Raw genomic sequence first — 21,843 nt, 5'->3', positions numbered from 1 at the left:
AACTGTATTACAACTGTATATTTACTACAAAGTATGTATCACTTACCTGTGCCTGGCGTGCTTGGTTCTTTGAAATAAAATAACTAAAAGAATATTTTTACACAAAAACAATTGGTCTGAAGTTCAGTCTGAGTGTGTGAAATCATTTGCTGATTGATTGTGTGAAACAAATGCTTAACACTGCCCTCTGATACTGCCTTACTGCTCAACCACACTTTCCCAAATAGAGAGTAAGGTTCTATCTACGTTTACCTCTGCCTACCTTTTAGGTTTTACTGGACTCTGTGCACACTATACTTCACTTTGGTACAGTATATACTAGTAAGTTTCCAACAGTGACAGAGTACAATGGCCTACAGTGCAGTGGTGCAGAGTAGACTGTAGTGCATTGGTTTTGTGAAAAGTGGTGTAAAGTGCATTTGCATAGAGTGCAGTGGCATAGAGCCACTGCACTCTATGGCCTCTCTGCACTGGCTTCCGGTCAGACAGAGAATCAAATTCAAGGCTCTCTGTCTGACATTCAAGATCTTAAAGCTTTCTTCTCCCCCGGCCTTGACAGTCCTTATTTCATCTTATGTCCCCACGCGATCCCTCAGATCCGAAGCCCAGTATCTGGCGAACAAGCCTAGGTTCAGGCTTAGCAGGATGGGAGGACGTTCCTTCCGTGTGCTGGCGGCGGATCTATGGAATTCCCTTCCTGTTCACATTCGCGCCCTCAACAGCTTGACCCTCTTCAGAAGGGCTATCAAAACCCACCTGTTCATCTCTGTTAGCTAATATCCCCTTTTTTCAGCTCTGATCTGCTGTGTTGTTGCATATGATCAGGCGCCAGGACGCCCCTTCGCTGGGGCAGCTGTTGCGCCTAATAAATGTTATTAACATAACATAACATAACAGAGGCTTACGGGCACATGCATCATTGTCAATTGCATTCGCAAATGGTGCGAATCAGAATTTTCGGCCGTTTGCGAATGCAATTGACAAAATTGGGATGCATCATGTTTTTCGCAATTTTTGAAATCGCAATCATGTCGCGATTTCTAAAATTGAGATTGCATTTAAGAAATCGCAATTTGAGATTTCTCAGATGCAATGCATGAAAATTCCAAATTGAGATTTCTCAAATGCAATGCATGAAAATTTCAAATTTGCGAATGCGCAAATAGGGAGAGGTAAATTACCATGAAGTTGACCTGCATGGTAATTTGCGAAAACTTTCAAAAATGCACAAAAGTGCATTTTTGAAAGTTTCATTTTACACACACACATGCCCTTGGGGCAGGAGTTGTGTGAAAAATGCACTTAAAGTTATATTTCAGGGGTGCAGGGGGGTCCTTGGAACCCCCCCTGCACCCTTGAAATTGCATTCTCAATTTGCGATTCGCAAATTGCTAATCGCAAATTGAGAATGACTTCCCAATCATTCCTATGGGCCTCTTGGCCCATAGGAATCAATGGGAAGGGATTCCTTAATTGCGATTCGCAAATTGTGAATCGCAATTAAGGAATTTTAAGAAATCGCAAAAAAAATTGTGATTTCTTGATGCATAGCCTTTTGCGATTTCTTAATTGAGATTCCTTAATTTTCGCAATTAAGAAATCGCAAACGGCAACAATGATGCATGTGGCCGTTAGAGTGGTGGAGAGTAGAGTGGCACTGAGTGCAGTGGCACCGAGCGCAGAGGCATAGATTGTTTCAGAGTGGGGTGGTGCAGGGTAGAGTATAGCTGTGCAGAGTAGATTAGTGTGGAGTAGAGAAGATTGGCATAGAGCACACTTGCGTAAAATGGAGTGATACAGAGTTGAGTGCATGGCATATGATATTCCTTGGTCTAGTAAATAGAAACGTTATTCCCTGCTGCTCAGGAGTGTAGATTCTGTGTACCTCCAAGGTCTGACACCTGATTGAAAGGCGTCCCATGGTTGCATCCCCAAACTAAATAGAGGGGGAGAACTAGGTGTTTAGCAGCGAAACCACCTGCTGCCTTTTGGTGGATGTACATCGTCCACTGAGCTCTAAATGAGAAGCTTGTAGTTCTAATACCAATGAGACAGCAGCAGTACAGCAGAGAGACAGATCCAAACAGTTAATTACACTTTATTAAAGTAAAGACTGAAGGGAGATGATGCCAAGCGTCTAACAGATGAAGGGGGTTGACCCAAAGCCACTATATTTTTCAAAATAATGTTTATGGAAAAGGTTTTTGGCAATTGAAACGCTTAAGGCATATAGGGTGAGGAAATGCACAAAACTCTGCCCTAATTATAAAATAGTTTTTAAAGAGGCAATTTTTGAAAAGGAGGATGGAAGAAAGACCATTCAGTTTAAAAGAGGCTTATAAGATGGTATTCACAGTAAAGGGGACGAGGAGACTGATCCTTGCCATTGGAGATCTTGGAGAACCCATTCACAGAAAAACCTGAGGTGTGACCTGCAAGATTCCATTCACAGAAAACAAAGGTTGAAAATTGGCAGATTGAAATAATCAGTCATACAAGAAGCAATCAGTCCTTAATAGAATAAGGGGTATGTGTAAAGAAAATGAAAGAGAAGAGGTTGAGTGAAGAAGGAAGGATTGAAATTATGGAAAATAAATGGAGGTGCTTAAAGGAAGTACTCCAATCAATCAATAGTGTTTTCACCTCATTACACTGCAATAAACTATCACAGTAGAGAGAATACACACTGAATTCAAACATGAGTGAGTGGTATTATTATGGAAGGGCACTACTGTAGCTGAAGGGGAGAAAATGTGGGAATTGCCAATCAAAAGAGGAATGGAACACGAAAACCCAATGATAGGGTGTGGGGACATTTGTTGTGAATGTAAATGGACTTTGCAAGACTAAGTAAGAGGCAATTGCAACAACTGTATGAGAGAAATGGATTGCTGCTTTTCTCCACCATTACCCCAGAAATCATAGAGTGAAATGGGTACAGTTGCATTTTTTCATTATCCACACTTCCACAAATCTCTCAAATGGAGCAGCCTCTAAAAATAGAAAACCAGGTCTACAACTCTAAAAACGTATGTTAGCTCGCCTGCCCACATAAGGAGAATACAGGGGGCTGACCATGAGGAGCATGGGGAGGGTAGTTCCCTTCCCCGTGGTATATCTGTCATTCTTGAGGCAAAGAAGGCGGAGATATGCGCCTGTATCTCCGTGTACCTTATCCACCCCTTTTCAGATGTCAGCCCTGATATTTCTTTCCTCCCAATGGTCTGTGAAATCCTCTAAATAAGGCACACACCTGTCAGTATCACACAAATAAATCCTAATTCTACCAATATTCACCTCTCATTGGAATGAGACACAGGAGCTGAAATTACTGCGGGTGATGCAGGAGGAAGGATCTGCCTACAGATTATTTGGAAATAAAGAGTGCAATCAATTGCTTTCCTAGAATCTGTTTGGCCCTTGTACCCAGCAGCCCTTTAACTATCCTTTCCTACCTGACTTAAATCCCTTTCAAGCCCAGATTACGTCGACTGTCTCCTCAATGCCTTGATTTCTCTTTCAAATTTACACTCAGATTTCAGAGTCTGCTTCTCAGGACCTTAGTAGTGCGCATGTTATGACCAAGGGCACCAGTGTAAACTAACTTTAACTTCCTTGTCACTGTGTAAGATTACAGTTACTTACAATAGTGTAAACCTAATATATAGCACACTCTCTACATCTAAAGGGCTAACTTATCTAGTGGTAGGCCACGATTTATCCATCATTCACCAATTTTGTACTTGCTCTTGGGCCCAGATTTTTTCTCACTCCTATGATTTCTAAACTGTCGATCATCCCCAGATTTCTCTTCCCAATTGACCCTCTGTTCAGGCTCTCCTTCCACAGTCCACATGTGCCAAAAATTCAATTTTAGTGTGCACGTAAAAAGCTAATAACATCCTTTCAATAGAACTAGGTTTATGAACAATTTTGCCCATCTTAAAATTTTAGGATGCAGTGCTTGCTTGCTCTGCCTTTAAAATTGGATGCAATCACCTCTGTTGACTCAGCTGAGTGGGACTGTCTGGGAGATGTACAATTCACCAAGGTCCCCGCTCCAATTTCTGCCAGAAGCCTGGCCTCTTCTGGAAGCAGTTGTAGGGGGAGCCCCAGCCTCACATTCTGCCGTGGTTTGCGAGCTAGAGAGCCAACTAAATTGCCAGCCAGGCCATGGCATTCTCGGATGTCTCTGGCATCGTCTGCATTCCAAACAAGAGCCTTGCCATCAAGCACAGAAATCCGGATCATAGCTGCCTGGGAATAAAAATAAAAATGGGTTATGTTTTTATGGATTTATTTAGCACACCATACACCCAAGATTCTTAACACACCAGGATACAACACCACACCTAACCAGAGAAGACAAAGAGAATATGATAGAACGAAGTAAAAATTTGATTTTTAATAGGCACCAAAACTTAATGTAGGTCTCCCTGATTTTTAAAAGGTGCAGAAGAGACGTTGATCAAAGCTTTTAAAAATGCTCTGTCACCAGAGTGGGTAATTTTTGACTTTTCCAAAAATATCAAAGTTGCTGAACATACAAAATAGCCAAAGAAACACCAGCTGAACTTGGGGCCAGAAAAGGAGTGTTGATAAACCGGACTCATTTCCATTTACAAAGCTAAAAAACATAAGACAAAATATCCCAGGATGAGTTACAATGCAGTTGACAGTTAGAATAATATGAAGAAGAGTGAATGTTTGAAATACCAAATGTTTTCAGTTGGTGCAGCCATAAACGTGAAAGTCCTTTGTAACAATCTTACATTTGGTTTGGGACAAACACAAGGGTTACAGCATATAAGTACTGCAAATAATGTGGGGTGCCTCTCAACGACGGAATATGGGAATTCTGTGATAACAGGTATTACAAAAGAATCAGCAGGCCTCCCTTAAAGCTGAGAACATGCAGCACACCCGCCTTATCGTCTAAAGCACAGACTGTTTTCTTCACTTAATACTCTATAATGGATACTACCCTATTGAAGTAAGGAGATGCTATTAGAACAAGCATTGGAAATGCAATAGGTCTCGCACCATTAGAGTTAGTGCTTTTAGAATTGTTTATGGGTTTTTTTTGTAAATGTTTAGCATTTTTGTTTCCTGTAGCCAATGCTAAAGAATTACAAATAAAAAAAGCCATAAACATTTCTTAAAGCTCTAACTGAAATGGTCTGAGACCTATTGCACTGTGTGAGGGTGAGGGGTTGAGGGTGAGTGAGGGTGAGTGAGGGTGAGTGAGGGTGAGGGGTTGAGGGTGAGTGTGGGTGAGTGAGGGTGAGGGGTTGAGGGTGAGTGAGAGTGAGAGTGAGTGAGGGTGAGTGAGGGTGAGGGGTTGAGGTTGAGTGAGGGTGAGGGTGAGTGAGGTGTTGAGGGTGAGTGAGGGTGAGGGTGAGTTAGGGTGAGGGGTTGAGGGTGAGTGAGAGTAGTTGAGGCTGAGTGAGGGGGAGTGAGAGTGAGGGTGAGTGAGGGGTTGAGGGTGAAGCTTTGAGGGTGAGGGTGAGGGGTTGAGGGTGAGTGAGGGTGAGGGGTTGAGGGAGGGTGAGTGTGGGTGAGGGTGAGTGAGGGTGAGGGTGAGTGAGGGTGAGGAGTTGAGGGTGAGTGAGGGTGAGGGTGAGTGAGTGTGAGGGGTTGAGGGTGAGTGAGGGTGAGTGAGGGTGAGGCTGAGGTGTTGAGGGTGAGTGAGGGTGAGTGAGGGTGAGTGAGAGGTTGAGGGTGAAGGGTTGAGGGTGTGAGGGTGAGGGGTTGAGGGTGAGTGAGGGTGGAGGGTGAGGGTGGGGGGGTGAGGGTGAGGGGGTGAGGGTGAGGGTGAGGGGGTGAGGGTGAGGGGGTGAGGGTGAGGGGGTGAGGGTGTGGGGTGAGAGTGAGGGGGTGAGGGTTAGGGGGTGATTGTTAGGGGGTGTGAGCGTTAGGGGGTGTGAGCGTTAGGGGGTGTGAGGGTGAGTGTGAGTGAGGGGGTGTGAGGCTTCGGATGTGTGACGTTGCGTGAGTGTGAGTGTGTGTGAGGGTGTGAGAGGTGTAACTGGCGTGCTGTTCACTCTACACGGTGGGGTAAGCTTTGGTGGCCACACGAACGAAAAACAACGGAGCGAAAAGTGTCCCGCTGGGCGAGATCCGGAGGAAGGTGGGACCCGATTGGGAGACACTGAACCAGCCGCAGCCGAGCACCATTATCTCGCTGCTAAAATCGAGCCCGAGGCGGAAAGCGAGACTGAAGGCCGCAGCTGTGGGAAACTGCGGAGAACGAAGCAAAGCACGCAAAGGTGCCTGGGGCTGGCGGACCGCGCTGCCTCGAGCGCCAGATCTACACATTGCAAGTACACAATTGCTGCGAGAGGGGGCTGTTTAAATATAACTTTTAGATGCTGGCGCCTGAGCCTTTACCCTATACAAAATGGCGGCACCCCGCAGATTGCTCTCCTGAAGCTGGCTGCCTGATGGAGTGGAGAGCGGGCGGGCAGAGAGAGTGGCTGTGAGCTCCGGGTGCCCGTAACATCTGCTGATGTGACTGACTTTGAAGTGTTGCGCTCACTCACGTGCCAAGAAAATCTTGCAAACACTTTCCCCACCGTGCCACGGTACGTCACAGCCCTCAGGCTCAGGTCGACAACACAAGCATTCCTTGGAGCTGAAAAGGGACAAGAATGTGCTCGATCCGGCGACAAGGCCACATCAGGAGGATGGCTCCAGCACAAGTCAGCACCAACAAGTACATCGGCACCGAAAGCTACCAAACAAACTTTAACCCCGCATTGGCTCCGAAGAAACACTTGGGATCGAGCATCTCTGAATCGAAGCAGGCCTTGGTTCCGAGGACATAAAAACAACATGGCCAAACTTCTGGACACCTGTGGGTACAAAGACACACAGACGACGTGGCTCCTCCTGTCACAGACATAGACTCACCAGTTTCGACAAATGCGACGCGGCGGGGAGGGGGCGGAGCGGGGGTGTGGGAGGAGTGCGGGAACAGACGGCGAGGGGAGGAGAGTAGGAGGAGGAGTAGGGGAGGCACGGCCTAGCGGCTGTGCAATCAAGAAGTGAGGGGGCGGGAGAGTAGGCAAGGCAGGCGGCTGGGGGCATGTGCACGCGCTTTTAAGCTCAATGCGCATGCGCATTGAGCTTAAAAGTCACGGGCACTGCAAGGAATCGCCACGATTCCTTGCAAGTTGGACAAAGAGTGGATAAGCCCCCATAGTCTCGCTTGCTCGATGCGCATGCGCATCGACAGGCGAGACCTAAAAATCATGACTGGCCTTCAGATCTTTGAGCCATATCACCCTAGGTACCAGCAGGCAACAGCCACGATTCTGGAGATATACACGCATCTGCACCATTTACTCCACAAGAAATGTTGCACACGGCTTCTCAGGCAATGATTTGACAATGCGTAAATATCTTCCTGTGTAGTGCTCAGTCTGTCTTAACTTTCGAAATGATGGGATAATTCTCCTTTCTAAAGAAGTCTATTATGCGGACGGCTAATGTATAATGCCTTCTCTATACATTTCTAGACCCCGCCATGTTTCTTAGGTGCAGTTCTAGACTCTGCCATACCCCACTCATCCCCCATTGGGGCTTCCCCTTGAAATCTAGCTATTCACAGGGAACACTTCCCCCATAGCCAAGAAAGTTTGCTGTCAAGAAATGGATGATGAGAAGATTAAGCATAGTACAGATGAAAAGAAAGCACCCGGACTTGACTCATCCGAATGGGTAGCAAACAAAAGCACACATAGGATGAATCTGAAATTCTTTTCTTTTCTTCTGTACTCCATCTGACCTTTGCAAGCGGTAGGAGCAATTTTCAGTAATTTTATTCATGACCGGGTCCCATTAAGCAGAAGCCCCTTCTGGACCGGGAGTCTTTTAATTCATTCGATCATTAGATCTTTTGGGATGGAGGTAGTTTCCTACGCGGACGACACTCAGATCCTAGTCTCTCTCTCCCAGCCAGCTACGTCAACTGCCGCCAATTTTAGATCTTGCATGGAGGCAGTTGGCCAGTGGATGATCCACAATTCACTAAAACTGAATGGGGAGAAGACGGAGGTGATGGTCTTTGGAGGAAAGGAAACGATCTGGTCGGCGGAGTGGTGGCCGAACTCGCTGGGCGTATGTCCCGAGCCCACCTCGTCAGCAAAAAACCTGGGAGTTATGATCGACCCTAACCTTAGTATGTGCCATCAGGTCAACAGGACTGTTTCGACCTGCTGGGGGATTATCCACATTCTGAGGAAAATCAGGCACTTTTTGTCACCCCAGGCAAGAAAGCAACTTGCTGTCGCTCTCTTGGGTTCGCGACTGGATTACTGCAACGCGCTGTATGCAGGACTGAACAAGAGTCATCTACAGCGCTTGCAGGTGGTCCAGAACGCGGCAGCGAGATTTGCTCTTGACCTACCGAAACGTGCCTCTGCCACCGAAGCCCGAAAACAACTTCACTGGCTCCCCGTTGAGTACCGGATCCTTTTTAAATCCATGTGCCTGGTGTATAAAGCCTTAGCTAAACCCAGCCCTACAAGCATGGGATCCATTCTTTCTCGGCATAACCCCAGTAGGAATCTTCGCTCCAGCTACAAACTTCTCCTTTCTGTACCCCGTGTCAGAAAAGCAAGATGGGGAGGTAAGGCCTTTTCCTTCCTGGCACCTAAATGGTGGAATGCCCTCCCTTTGGAAGTAAGATCCAGTCCCTCTCTGCAAACTTTTAGATCTGCGCTAAAGACTCACCTCTTTACACGTGCATACCCGTAGTGGTGCTTTGTATATTCTGTTTATTGATTTTGATAGGCGCCTTGATACCTTCGGGTTTAGTCTGCGCGTTATAAGTTGCATAATAAATAAATTCCTTGAGGGGGCCAACTTAGATTAACCCCCCTACTGAGGGAAACAACGTCGATCATTCCTTTCACGTTTGTGAGTACTGGATCTTATAAAAAAAAAACCAGCTAAAAATTATTAACTTTTGGAATGAAATTGTAATAAAATAATGTTGTTTGACACTTTCTTGAAACCTGCGTTTTGGAGAAATTCCATAAATGGCATATAGATTATGTGTATATGTATGGGATTGCACACAATGACTAATTGCCATTGTTCTCTATATGGAATATAGAGAGAGTTGATATGAGAATGATACCTTAGTGGACCACTGTTTCTTGAACATAACTTTCTGAAAGAGCCAATTTCAATATTGTAATCTGATATCTGGTTTTCCCAGTCAAAAGGATATGATATACAATGAATTTGAGTCTAAACAAGATATTGCTACCTGCTCCCAATCAAAGGTTCGCACCTATTAAATGTAATAAAGTGACCCAAAGTTATCCTTTAGACAAGTTTTAATAAGCTACTTTAAGTGGGTGGCCCAATGAGTGCTGCTGCCCATTAGAAGCATGTGTACCAGTGGTACTATAGAAAAGTGACTTACAAGTGATAGCTCCTGAGGTGTGAGCCGGGAGCAGGTTACAACCTTTGCTAATCTCATTGCTGGTACTGCGTTTATTGCACGAACAAGGATTCTGGGTATCAGGGAACTGAACTGCCGATTTTTTAACATTTTAACTTTTCGCTGAATATTGTTTTTCTAATGAATTTAACTCCCCGCTAATTATAATATTGAAGCGCATAGCTTGGGGCCGTGTCTCACGTACATCAGAGGCATTGGAAGGAGGGATCTTCATCCAGTGCTCGCCCGGACGGCCGCCATTTTGGTTTGGGCCAAGGTGAGCGCTCTAGGCTTTTTCCCAACACCATTTTAAAAGCAGGGCTGGCGCGACCGCGTAGCCCTGATAGCTCCTGAGGCGTGAGCCGGGAGCAGGTTACAACCTTTGCTAATCTCACTGCTGCTACTGCGTTTATTGCACGAACAAGGATTCTGGGTATCAGGGAACTGAACTGTCAATTTTTAAACATTTCAACTTTTCGCTGAATATCGTTTTTCTAATGAATTTAACTCACCGCTAATTATAATATGGAAGTGCATAGCTTGGGGCCGTGTCTCACGTACATCAGAGGCATTGGAAGGAGGGATCTTCATCCAGCGCTCGCCCTGACGGCCGCCATTTTGGTTTGGGCCAAGGTGAGCACTCTAGGGCTTTTTCTCAACACCATTTTAAAAACAGGGCTGGCGCGACCGCGCAGCGGACGTGTGCAGCGGGCACGCCAAAGGCAGGCCCGTCTGCGCCCGTCCGCGCCGGTCCCGCGCCTAGAGCCACGATCCCTGGCCGTTTTACCTCAGGCAGATCCCCACACAAGTTTTATGGGCGTAACATACTCCTGGGTCTGAATGCGGGGAAGAGAAAGACAGGTTGTAAAGCACTGTGGCTGGATGGGAGCACACAAGGAGGCCCTCATATCTGTCATGTATGTCACAAACACATTCCGGATACTCTTATGTGCCCATCTCAGGCAATGACCCGGCGCACCAGGATTAGTGGGGAGACGACGAGGAGCGATCTTGACTGTCTCCGGATCAATGCAAGATCATTGGTCAAGCATAGTCTAGAGATTGCTGAGCTGATTCAAGGCAACAAAATCAAAATAGCATTTGTTACGGAGACATGGACGGATTCGGCCTCTGGTCCGGATCTAGTGAAAGCGACTCCAGCAGAATACCTTATCTACACACTAGACAGGTCACAGAGAAGAGGGGGCGGCCTCACGGTCATTTATCACCCCTCGATCAAAGGTAGCTTCCTTCCGCAATCATTTGATTCATGCGAGGTTTTAGCATTTAATTTAGTTCTATCGGACCATCAATCATTCAAGGGCTGTCTGATATACAGACCACCCGGCACCAAGACACTGTTCCTGGGTGCAGCGGCCAGCTTCCTAGAAGAAGTACTGTGTGCAAAGGCTCATACGGTCCTGGGAGATTTTAACTTCCATCTGGAAAGTATTCAAGATAGCAACACAGCGGCACTGAAAGATTTAATGGAAGGGTTAGGGCTAGTACAGGTGGTCGCAGGCCCAACCCATATGGCCGGCCATACCCTGGACGGAATTTTTACGAATTATCCAGAATTAAAATGTACTCATTCAGAGCCCATAGCCTGGTCAGACCATGCCGTGGTTTGGTTTTGTAAATTAGGCACGACATCACAAAGGGCGAGACAGAACAGGAAGGAAGCCAGGATTAATAGAGCCTGGAATAAAATAGAGGGGACTACCCTGGAGGAGTTGTTGGTGGCCTCTAAGGTCTCTTTGCCCCCAGGGGCAGATGAAGCTGCATTAGCCTTTGATAACTGCATCAATCAGGCATGTACCATCCTGGCCCCACCAAAAAGTTGGCATCTCTCCCGCATGGTTCCGTCTGCCCCCTGGTATTCAGAGGAACTCAGGGAGCTCAAGCTAGAGTGCAAAAAACTAGAACAAGCCTGGCGTAAAAACTATAGTGAGGCCGGAAAAAAGAAATATAGAGCTAGTCAGGGAATTTACAAAGAGAAGATAAGACAACTCAAACAATCCTACTTTACGGACCGTATCCTCGGGGCTAAAAATTCCCCTAAGGAACTTTTCTATACGGTTGCAAGCCTGGCCATGCCCAAGGCAGCAGCTACGCCACCTAGCCAGGAACTCTGTGAAAACCTAGCTCAATTTTTTACAAACAAGGTTGGAAGGATTTTTGTATCCTTGGAAGCTCAGGTGTTACAAAGTCTGCAGGAATCTAGGTCTAGGAGCCTGACTGCGGACCCACAGGGCATCAAACTGCTTGCTTTTGCCCCAGTTAAGGGAGAAGAGATCAAGAGGGACCTGCGGAGTATATAATCAGGTTCACCTCACGACCCCTGCCCGGCAACGGTAGCAAAACAGGCAGCAGCCCTCATAGCCGATACTCTAGCAGTATTATTTAACCAGCTGTTTGAGATAGGGGATTTTCCATCGAGCTGGAAGCGGGCCTCTGTCAAACCCCTATTAAAGAAGCTCAACTTAGATATTACTGACCCGAACAACTATCGGCAGATTGCAAGACTGCCATTGCCAGCTAAGATCATAGAAATAATTATGAACATCCAGGCTAGACAGCTCACAACATGGGTTTAGACCTGGCCACAGTACGGAGTCCACCCTGATCAAATCAACGGAAGAGATCAGGAAGGTGATGGACTCAGGGGGTCGGGCGGCCTTGGTTATGTTGGACCTGTCGGCGGCCTTTGATACGGTCCACCATACCATCTTGGTGGACCGGTTAGAAGAATGCGGGGTACAGGGAAAGGCCTTAGACATTTTGAGATCTTTTTTGACCAACAGGGTCCAGGTGGTTGCGTTGGGCGACTTTGAGTCCAAACCTTTTCAACCACCTTGTGGGGTCCCTCAAGGGACCTCGCTTAGCCCGACCCTGTTTAAAGTCTATATCTCCGCCCTGGCCCCGGTCATCCGCTCCTATGGGTTCGAATTAACATCTTACGCAGACAACACACAAATAGTGGTGTCTCTGCTACCAGGGAGAGAGGATGATGTGGCCGGTAAGTTCCAGGAATGCATGACTGCGGTAAGCACCTGGATGGCCAGGAATTGCTTAAAGCTTAATTCGGCCAAAACCGAAGTGATATTGTTCGGCTCCACGGTCAACTTCTGGAGCCCGAGGTGGTGGCCGTTAGAGATGGGGACAAACAACAGAATACTAAATCTTGTAGGAAAAAACGTTATGCATGTTGACTGTTTAACACAAATGTGTATATACTACATTGGCGCCCAAGCAGTTGTCTGTGTCAAGTTCTCCCATTAAAAGGATTGGAAAAGATAGTTGAGGCATTTGAGAGATACTGGGGGCACCTACAATGGGTAGACACCACATTTTTTCAAAAAACACCAATGATGTGTGTTTGCTGCCTTTTACTCCTAATAAGGACAGAAAAACCTCAACAATTCTCAACGACGAATTAAGTATTCTCTATCTCCAACCTACGCTAATCACTGCGCTCAGCCCTCTGCTGATGCCGCACTTGGCTCAGCTGCACACAACTATACTGCAGTAATATAAATATTATAAAGTGGGGGGCGGGAGGGAGGAGGCACGGACAGTAGGTGGGCGGGAGGGAGGAGGCACTGACAGTGGGCGGGCGAGAGGGAGAAGGCATGGACAACGGGACGGCGAGACGGAGGGTGTGGAGGGCGGGAATTAAAAAAAGACACGGAAACGCCCCCAAATTCGCGTTCCGGCGGGGAAATAGTGACTGACAGCCAATCTCTTCCAATGGCTAGCCTCCATTTATGGAGCTAGCCAATGGAAGACAGAGGCGGGACGAAGCACCATACTGTAGGACATAGGTTTTTGCCCTGGGCGGAGCACTGCTTCGCAATTCTACGGCCAGGCCGAAACCTAAAAACCAAAGGTGAGATTTTCAGTATCGGGTTTCTGGATGCTTGAATCGGGAGGCGGGAGACTAGCCTTCAAATCGGTAGTCTCACGCCTGAATCGGGAGGGTTGGCATGTATGTGTTATTGTGTTTAAAATATGCATTTTTTCCCAAGTGGCAATTTTCTCGTACTGGCAAGAACCACACGTTGGGTGAATGTTTGCCATGAGCAAAGAGGGAGGCTAAATACTGGAGAAGAAATGGGTGGGAGGGGGAAGAAGGATACAGTGCTACGATCAGAGCTGCCAACTTCACCCCTAGGAAACCAGATTCGAGTCTTAGCGTCGCCTCACATCCTGCGATTCTGGACAAATACTTAATCTCCCTGAGCCTAGCAAACAAAATACTGAATGTGTAATGTAACTGTTGCTTATGTGAAGTGCTGCTAGAAGTAAAAATGCAACAACAAAAAAAGAAAAAACAGCAAAGAAAAATTGATAATGATTCCAATTCATGGTAAGTAGCGAAAAGCCCCTTTCTACAGGTTTTTTCTTTCTTTCTTCTTTTAGTCACAAGATATTATCCCCTATTAGCATGCCCACACACTCAACATTTTCGAATAATCGTACACTTTTTATTTAAAGTCGATATGAAATGAGCCAAAATGCGTTGGAGATGAATGTGCGTTTCTAAGCACTAGTAAACCATCAACTTAGCGCCTTAAACTCCGGAAGGAGGGCAGTCTTTGAGGCACTAATTAGAAAGACACTACACTACAGGTGTTCCACGCAACTCTTTCACTGCCGTGAGGCACCACAGATTGGGACGGGACAGCAGTGAACACACGCTGACGGGCCAGGAGGTTTATCAAGACACTAACAACAGAGGGCGGACAAGAGTTATAACCTGAGGCGCTACATTCTGCCAGGCTACGGAACCCATGAGCAGCGCATTCCTGACACGGTTCAGTTCACTATAGCTCGGCTTGTGATGCGCTGCGTGACTATAGCACGCCTGAGGCCATACAGCACGAAGAGCGGCGGCCCGGGACTTGGAAACACATCGATTGTGCATTTACACTGGCAGCCGTGCATTTGCCCTTCTATGGTGTGTGTGAAATAAGGCAACATTCCCAGACGCACTTCTAGACACAGTTTCAAATCTGATAACAATAAACTCCAACCTGTGCATTCTGGGTGACCTTAACATTTGGTTTGATAAAACCAATATGACCCATCCAAAAACAATAATCAATGGCCTAGACGCATTGAACCTACATCAGATTGTCCCCAATCCAACACACATCGCTGGACATATCCTAGATGTCATTTTTGCTAATACTGAACTAGTTACCTTTCAAACGATAACTCCAGTCACATGGTCAGACCACCACTTGCTTGCTTTCCAACATAAAACAACACTAAGCGACTCAACTAAAACTACCTTACATCCATCCACCTATCGGCCGTGGAACAAACTCAATTTTGAACACTTGGAAACACAACTAACATCTAGTATAAATCTGGAAACCATAAATTCTGTTCAGAATCTATATGAGTGGCTACATGAAGCGTTTGACATCCTGATACCACTCAAAACCACACAACAGAACAAAAGGAAAAAAGCGCCTTGGAGAAACATAGAAATAAAAAACATAAAACAACAAATTAGAAAGCTGCAACGCACCTGGCTCAAAACAAATGCCAAACAAGACAAACTTAACCTACAAAAAATTAACAGATTATATAAGTCGGCTATCAAAAAAGCTAAGAAAAAGTACTATTCAGACAGAATTCAAAACGCTAAATGTGCAAATAAAGAATTCTATAAAATACTCAATGAATTTCGAAAACCAAATTGCCTAGAAGGAACTCATCCTGTTACTCAAGATTTCACAGACAAACTGGCAAATCATTACAAGGACAAAGCAGACACGCTGGACTCGTACTTACAACAGAAACAAAGCACCAGCACCAACCCTTGTACAAAACAACTATCCAAGAATGCTCTAATCAAGCCTCTCCGTTCCTTCCAACACATCTCACACGATAAATTTATGGACCTGGTCAAAGCAAGCAGGCCTGCCGGCAGCCCTTCTGACCCCTGTCCGCCACAAACTTTCAAGACAATTCTTTTAACAACCTCTGCTGCCATTCCAGTAAGAAGAATCATCAACGATTCTTTAACTACTGGAATATTTCCGGAAGAACTCAAAAAGTCATACATACGCCCTTTACTGAAGAAAACAAACTTGGACCCGCTGAACCCCGACAACTACAGACCCATTACAAATGGACCTTTCCTGGGCAAACTGATAGAAAGAGCAGCGTTCGCCCAGATGTCACAATTCATTGAAGAAAATGACATACTTTCAGATTTCCAAACAGGATTCCGTCCGGGAAGAGGCACAGAATCTTCCCTCCTTGCCATCTGGGATGACCTAAAGAATACAGTTGACCGCAACGGGGTTGCTGCGCTACTCCTCTTGGACCTCTCTGCTGCCTTTGACACGGTTGACCATGACACTCTGAAACATAGACTTTATGAAGCCGGCATAGAGGGAACTGCTCTAGACTGGATCACGTCCTACCTTCGAAACAGAACTAATGTCATCCACACCCCACCTTTCTCGTCCAAACCGTACGCCACAAAAGCAGGGGTCCCTCAAGGTTCTATCATCTCGCCCATGCTTTTCAACATCTACATGAAGTCTTTACCAATACTGATCAATAAATTTCACCTCACGTGCTACAACTATGCAGATGACACTCAAATACTCCTTCAACTGGAATGCCCCAAAGACATTGTAAAATCACCAATTTTCAGCTGTCTCAGAGCCGTGGATCAGTGGATGACTTGGAGCCATCTCAAATTGAATGCTTCAAAAACTGAAATACTCACGTGTGGCGATTGGAAAAATTACAACCCGCTTGCCGCATGGCCTGATGAACTGCGATCACTGCCTAAAGTATCGAAGGAAGTAAGAAACCTCGGAATGACCATGGATTCCAAGCTGTCGATGAATGTCCAAGTAAATAAACTAGCAAGATCAAGCTTTGCTACTATAAAAACGCTGAGACGAATTTTCCCTCATTTGGGATTTCCACACAAGGTCCAAGCTACCATCTCCCTTGTTCTATCCAAACTCGATTACGCCAATAGCCTCTACCACGGATCACCTTTAGCGACCATGAAAAGACTACAACGGATTCAGAACTCGGCTGCCAGACTACTCTTGCATATCAAACCACAAGACCACATCTCCCCTGCCTTGAAAGCCCTGCATTGGTTACCGGTTGCCAGAAGATCCACGTTCAAGCTGCTTTGTATTACCCACAAAGCAATACATGGAATAGGACCACTCTTCATCAGGAATAAAATCACCAAGCACATTCAACAAAGGAACCTGCGCTCTAAAGGAGCCTCTCGCCTCAAAATCCGACCATACAAGAAAAAAACAATGGGTGGCACATCCTTCTCTGTTCAAGCAGCCAAACTATGGAACTCTTTACCCCCCAACATAAGGTCCACCGACAACCACCTTATCTTCAGAAAACTACTCAAGATCTGGCTCTTCCCCACATAAGCACCATACGGAAATAGAAATTTACAGCATATCCCTCTGTATGTAAGCATTTGTTTTCACTATAGATATGTACCTATCTTTGTGTATTACTTTATAAAACATGTAAAACAATTATGTTGTTAAGAGAAGGAAAAAAAAAATAATAATAATCATCATCATCAATAAATAAAAATCATTTTTGGTCTACATGTACATATTTCCATTGTACATCTATGTACCTTCATGTACTTGGATCTGTGTGTCTGTTACTTTTCTCCTGAAAAAGCATATCCAATGCACTACCCTATCTTTCATCCTGTGCCTCTATCAATATATTTAATCTAAATATACTTACTTTTTTATATATATCTATATACTTTTAATGTACTTATGGATCTATATACTTATCTCTTTCTTCTAATTTAGCATTTCCAATGCACTAGCCTATTTCTCAGCCTATACCTCACTCATATCTTCTACCCCAACCTTCTGACTCCTCTCAAACTTCTTTCTACTACTCCTTCTAATGCAACACCCTATCTCTCATCCTATAGATCTATCAACATATCATCTACATCCACTCTCTCATTTAGCCCAAACCCCACACCACTACTATGATCGCCAAAATAACCTTTTCTAGACTCTCTCCTGCTCTACACCTCCTTGCATCATCTGACACCTCTTTTAACAAACTCTCCCCTCTGACCCCTTCCCTCCAAAACTCCTTTTTACTCATCCAAAAGCTTCTTCATACTGCTAAGACTTTAAAAAAAAAAAAAAAATCCTTCACTCTTTTATCCCTCCACTATTCTTTTTCAATAAAAATTAACAGACTAACATGTTTCACTTCTCAAATTCCATATTCCATATTCAACTATACTAATATACTGCCCAAATAACTGAATAACATATCTACTACTTAAATTACTTCATATTTATACTATACTAATTTTCAACACTAACCCTTTATGGGTTCCGGAGTGGCGTGCTACTCGCCAGAAAAGCGCTTCAACGCCCATCAGGGGTAACAAGTGCTATATGAATGCAAATCTTTCTTCCCCTTTTACCCATCCGCTATCCTTCTCACTCCAAGTAACAGACTAATATCCACCACTGAAATTACCTCATATTTCACCATATTAATTCACCACTAATCCTCTATAGGCTCCCTGAATAGCATGCGTCAACAAGCGAGCGATAAATAAATACAAACCTTTGTCCTACTCTATCCTTCTGCTATCATTCCAAATCCAAATAACTGATTAACCTATCCACCACTTAAAATGTACTGGCATGTTTCACTATACTAATTCAACACTAATTTCTCTGTTGGTCCCGGAGTAGCGTGCTACCCGCCGAAAAAGCGCTTCGACGCCTCGTCAGGGGTAGTAAGCGCTATATAAATGCAATTACAATTACAATACAATACATAAAAGATTTCCCCAGACAGTCCCAGTTTCCGAGGCCTGTCCCGGTGTTCTGACGCTTTCCTTAATTTTAAATCCATGTCTCGGTTTTTGGGACAAAGGATACGTCATCCTGCAAAACAGAATTAAAAGGTATATTCTTGTGAAGTAATTTATCTGTTTCGGGCAACGCAGTTGGAGTGGGCGGCATGCATGCTTTAGCAGAGGGGAGACGGTGAGTAGAATGGTAGAGGTCCTGTCAGGGCCGGTCCTAGGCCTTCTGAGGCCCAGGGCGAAAGGGAAGATGTGAGGCCCCCCCAATTGAATATTGCGTCACAAGAAGGGACATCACAGAAAGTAACATCACAGTACTATTGATCTTATTTAGCATCACTGAAGCTAACTAATGTGTATATCAGTAACATGGACAAAAAGTAGAGGGGATGGAAACAGGTGAGCAAATATGCAGATAAAAGGAAATATTGCAATCAAACAACCACACACACACAACCACACAAACACACAACCACACACACAACCACACACACCCAACCACACACCCAACCACACACAACCACACACACACACAACCACACACACAACCACACACAACTGTAGGAGAGTAGGGTCTGCAATCCTATGATCACCCGGACTTTTTGCTTTTGTTTCACTGGTTTACGACTTTCTCGGGCTGTGGGCCTGCTAATCAGACCCACAGCCTAGCTGTTCTCTCTCTAAATTGATGCATGTACCTTAGGTGCATTACCCAATTGGAACTGGGCCACCTTGTCAGACCCTGTAACTCAGGGCATCGGTGTACCCAGGGCCTACCAGGGGCTGAAGCGGGTATTATGCCACCCCTGGCTGGCCATCTAAATCTGACACAACTGGCTGCACGACAGCTGGTGCAACGTAGCGTACACGCTCGTTGCTTTAGGTATAGTATCCCTATATCTAACCTCACAATGGACAGCCGGGTTCCTATCAGTCACTCCTATGGCAGGCCTTGACAATCCTGAAGGCAGAGTGCATGGACCCGTGTGAATTGGGCTCTGGCACGAGCCGAGCCCGGTTGCAGCTTGCGGAACCAAGACCCAATGGCTGTTCCATGATAACGCGTATCACATCGGTAACTTCGGTATAGCGTTATCAAGACATGTCGAGTAAGGTGTCATACGAATCGGGATGCTATCCCCTCACCAATTCTGGCGACGAGGTTAGCCTTCCGCCCTTCTAGAGGGACACGACATGTACGTAACTGTGAACCCCGGTTAAAGTTAACTAAAGCCTCAGCTCCACAAAATGGATGCTGCCACCACAGACACGAGTCTGACCTCCTGCTGCTGGGAGTCCTTCCAGCGAGGAGAGCCTGGACAAAGGGTTTCCTGTCAAGGGCGGTGTTCGCACCGTCCCAGACAGGGTTTGTGTATTCTGGGTAGGTAGGGCTTTGCGAGAAGGTGACTGCGGAGTGGCACCCCGGGGCTCACTACGCATCTGCCGGTCAGAACCAGTTCCAGGGGCGCCAGCCCCTGACCTGGGGAAAGTCCGGCAGGGGAGAGGGGTGTAACTACCCCCCTTCCTGGTCCCACCCTTAGGGCAGGACCTAGTCATGTACCCACCCCTTTCTTTAGGATAAAGGCCGGAGCGGGGACCCTTCCAAATTAGATCATCTTTGAATCAAGAATACTTTCTACGAAAGGACTTCGAGACTCTTCTCAAGATTTCTCCCTTGTGACTAAGGAGTAGTCACCCTGCATCAGCGGGCACCATCTAAGAACTCTGCGGTTTGCTGTAAGTCCTTCCTCAAGGATCCGACGGCCCAGCTCGACGAGAACCGGCTTCCCTGGCACCTCTGACCTCTACCCACGTCGTCAGCTCAGCTGAGATCTGTGGGTGCACCGAGACCTCGAGGGACCGGCCATCATCAAAACCTGCACGCTTTCTTAATCAGCACGACCATCGAAGCAATTCTCTGGTGAGTGCTCTGGGGTCCGAGAAGCCCCGACCCTGAGCAGCTCCTGCACCGAAGTGCAGTCTCCCAGCATCTCCACGATCTGCGTGGGGCCCTTCCGCTCGCTGCTCAGCACGTTGTCTGGTCACTAGCCGCTGGCTTGTGCCCTTCCCCGACGACATCCGACAACCAACGCTGCTGGTCTGGTTGCTCCAGACTGGCCTTTACTTCCATCTTTGAGAGAAGCACCCCGGACCCTCCTGGTCCACTCAAGACGCCATTTTAGGCCCACCACGTGGCCCTGAAATCTGCCAAGGCTTGTTGCCCCAATCCTGGGCCCAGCGACGCCGACAGCATCAACCTTCGTGGGACAGCTCGCACCTCCATCCTGGTCGCCGACAACGCCTCCGGGTCCGTGAGACTGCAGAGCCTAGCGTCGCCCACTCACCTAGTCGAGGTGACGGCCATCCGGTGCCTTCCTGGTACCCTCTGACTACTGGCTAGTAGTACGAACTTGGTCCCCTCTGCTTTCAGGTATCAACGATCTCTGATCCAGGCTTGGATCTCCACGAACTATTCATCACTGGTCGCCGGCCAGCAACTCCTTTTCTTCCGGCTCCTGGCTCGTCAGCGAAGACCCCGACGCCTGTAAGACTTGTGCAGCCGCAGCCCTCGTGGCTAGGTAACTTCGGCATTTCGGTGCCTGCATAGCCTCCTTACTCTAGGGTCCCGAGTCCCTCGCTTCCGACTTGCCTTATCGGGTCCGCCCGAGACCATTAGAACTTTCCGTGCCCTCGGGCACTTGTTTTAATTGTGCACTTGAAGTATTTTCCTAAGAGTTTTGTTCTGTGCTTAGTACCCTGTCCTCATAAAGAGTCCAGGGCTGTTGTGATTCTTAATAAATATACTGTTTATTTTCATAACACTTGTGTGGTGTCCTTTCACTTGGCGTTCAAGGGGTATGTGATGGTACAACAGCTGGCTTAACACGCCCTCTAGAGTTTAGCCCGAAGACTGCTCGTATCCACGCTACTAGGATAGCTGGTCTAAGGTTGACTTACAACCAATCACCATAAGGGTCGTTTGGAACGATACATAGTGGTCACTAGAATAGTGAACACTGCATATCGGGCCAACTTCTCACAACAACCACACACACACAACCACACACACACACAACCACACACACACCCACACACAACCACACACACAACCACACACAGTCTCGGCTCGCCTTGATTCCCTGCCCCTTCTTACAAAAGAATCCTTCCTCTCCCTCCTGCCCTTGGTCAAATCAGGTTCCCCTCTGGATCCCTGCCCCGCTCATATCCTGAAACAGATGCCCGCCTATAGCATGAGACGACTCCAGCTGGTCCAAAACCAGGCGGCTCGCCTGGTTTTCAACTTGGCCAAATCCCATCATGTCACTCCCCTTCTCTAGTCTCTACACTGGCTTCCTATCCGTGAACGAACCCAGTTCAAGCTGGGCTGCATCATCTTTCAGGCCCGGGCCGGCGCAGCGCCTGCCTTTATCTCCTCTGAAATCAAACCCTATGTCCCTGTCAGGGAGCTACGCTCATCTGCCCAACAATTGCTCACAGTTCCTCGCTTTAA

The 21,843-nt window shown here is 46.5% G+C and overlaps 1 protein-coding gene across 4 annotated transcripts in view; it reads right to left on the bottom strand.

The window, feature by feature from the left end:
* TSEN34 (tRNA splicing endonuclease subunit 34) overlaps positions 1 to 21,843 on the bottom strand; it is a 167,824-nt gene that overhangs the window by 58,895 nt on the left and 87,086 nt on the right. For all 4 annotated transcript variants that reach the window (XM_086930345.1, XM_086930344.1, XM_086930347.1 and 1 more), the window contains one exon: positions 4,000 to 4,257. In XM_086930345.1, coding sequence (XP_086786471.1) covers positions 4,000 to 4,251 — 252 coding nt within the window. In that variant the 5' untranslated portion in view covers positions 4,252 to 4,257. The remainder of the gene's footprint in view (positions 1 to 3,999; positions 4,258 to 21,843) is intronic.

This window comes from Lissotriton vulgaris, chromosome 7, assembly GCF_964263255.1.
Source record: "Lissotriton vulgaris chromosome 7, aLisVul1.2, whole genome shotgun sequence".
Classification (NCBI taxonomy): domain Eukaryota; kingdom Metazoa; phylum Chordata; class Amphibia; order Caudata; family Salamandridae; genus Lissotriton; species Lissotriton vulgaris.
The sequence above is the reverse complement of the archived record's forward strand: the minus strand, read 5'-3'. Positions and strand labels throughout refer to the sequence as shown.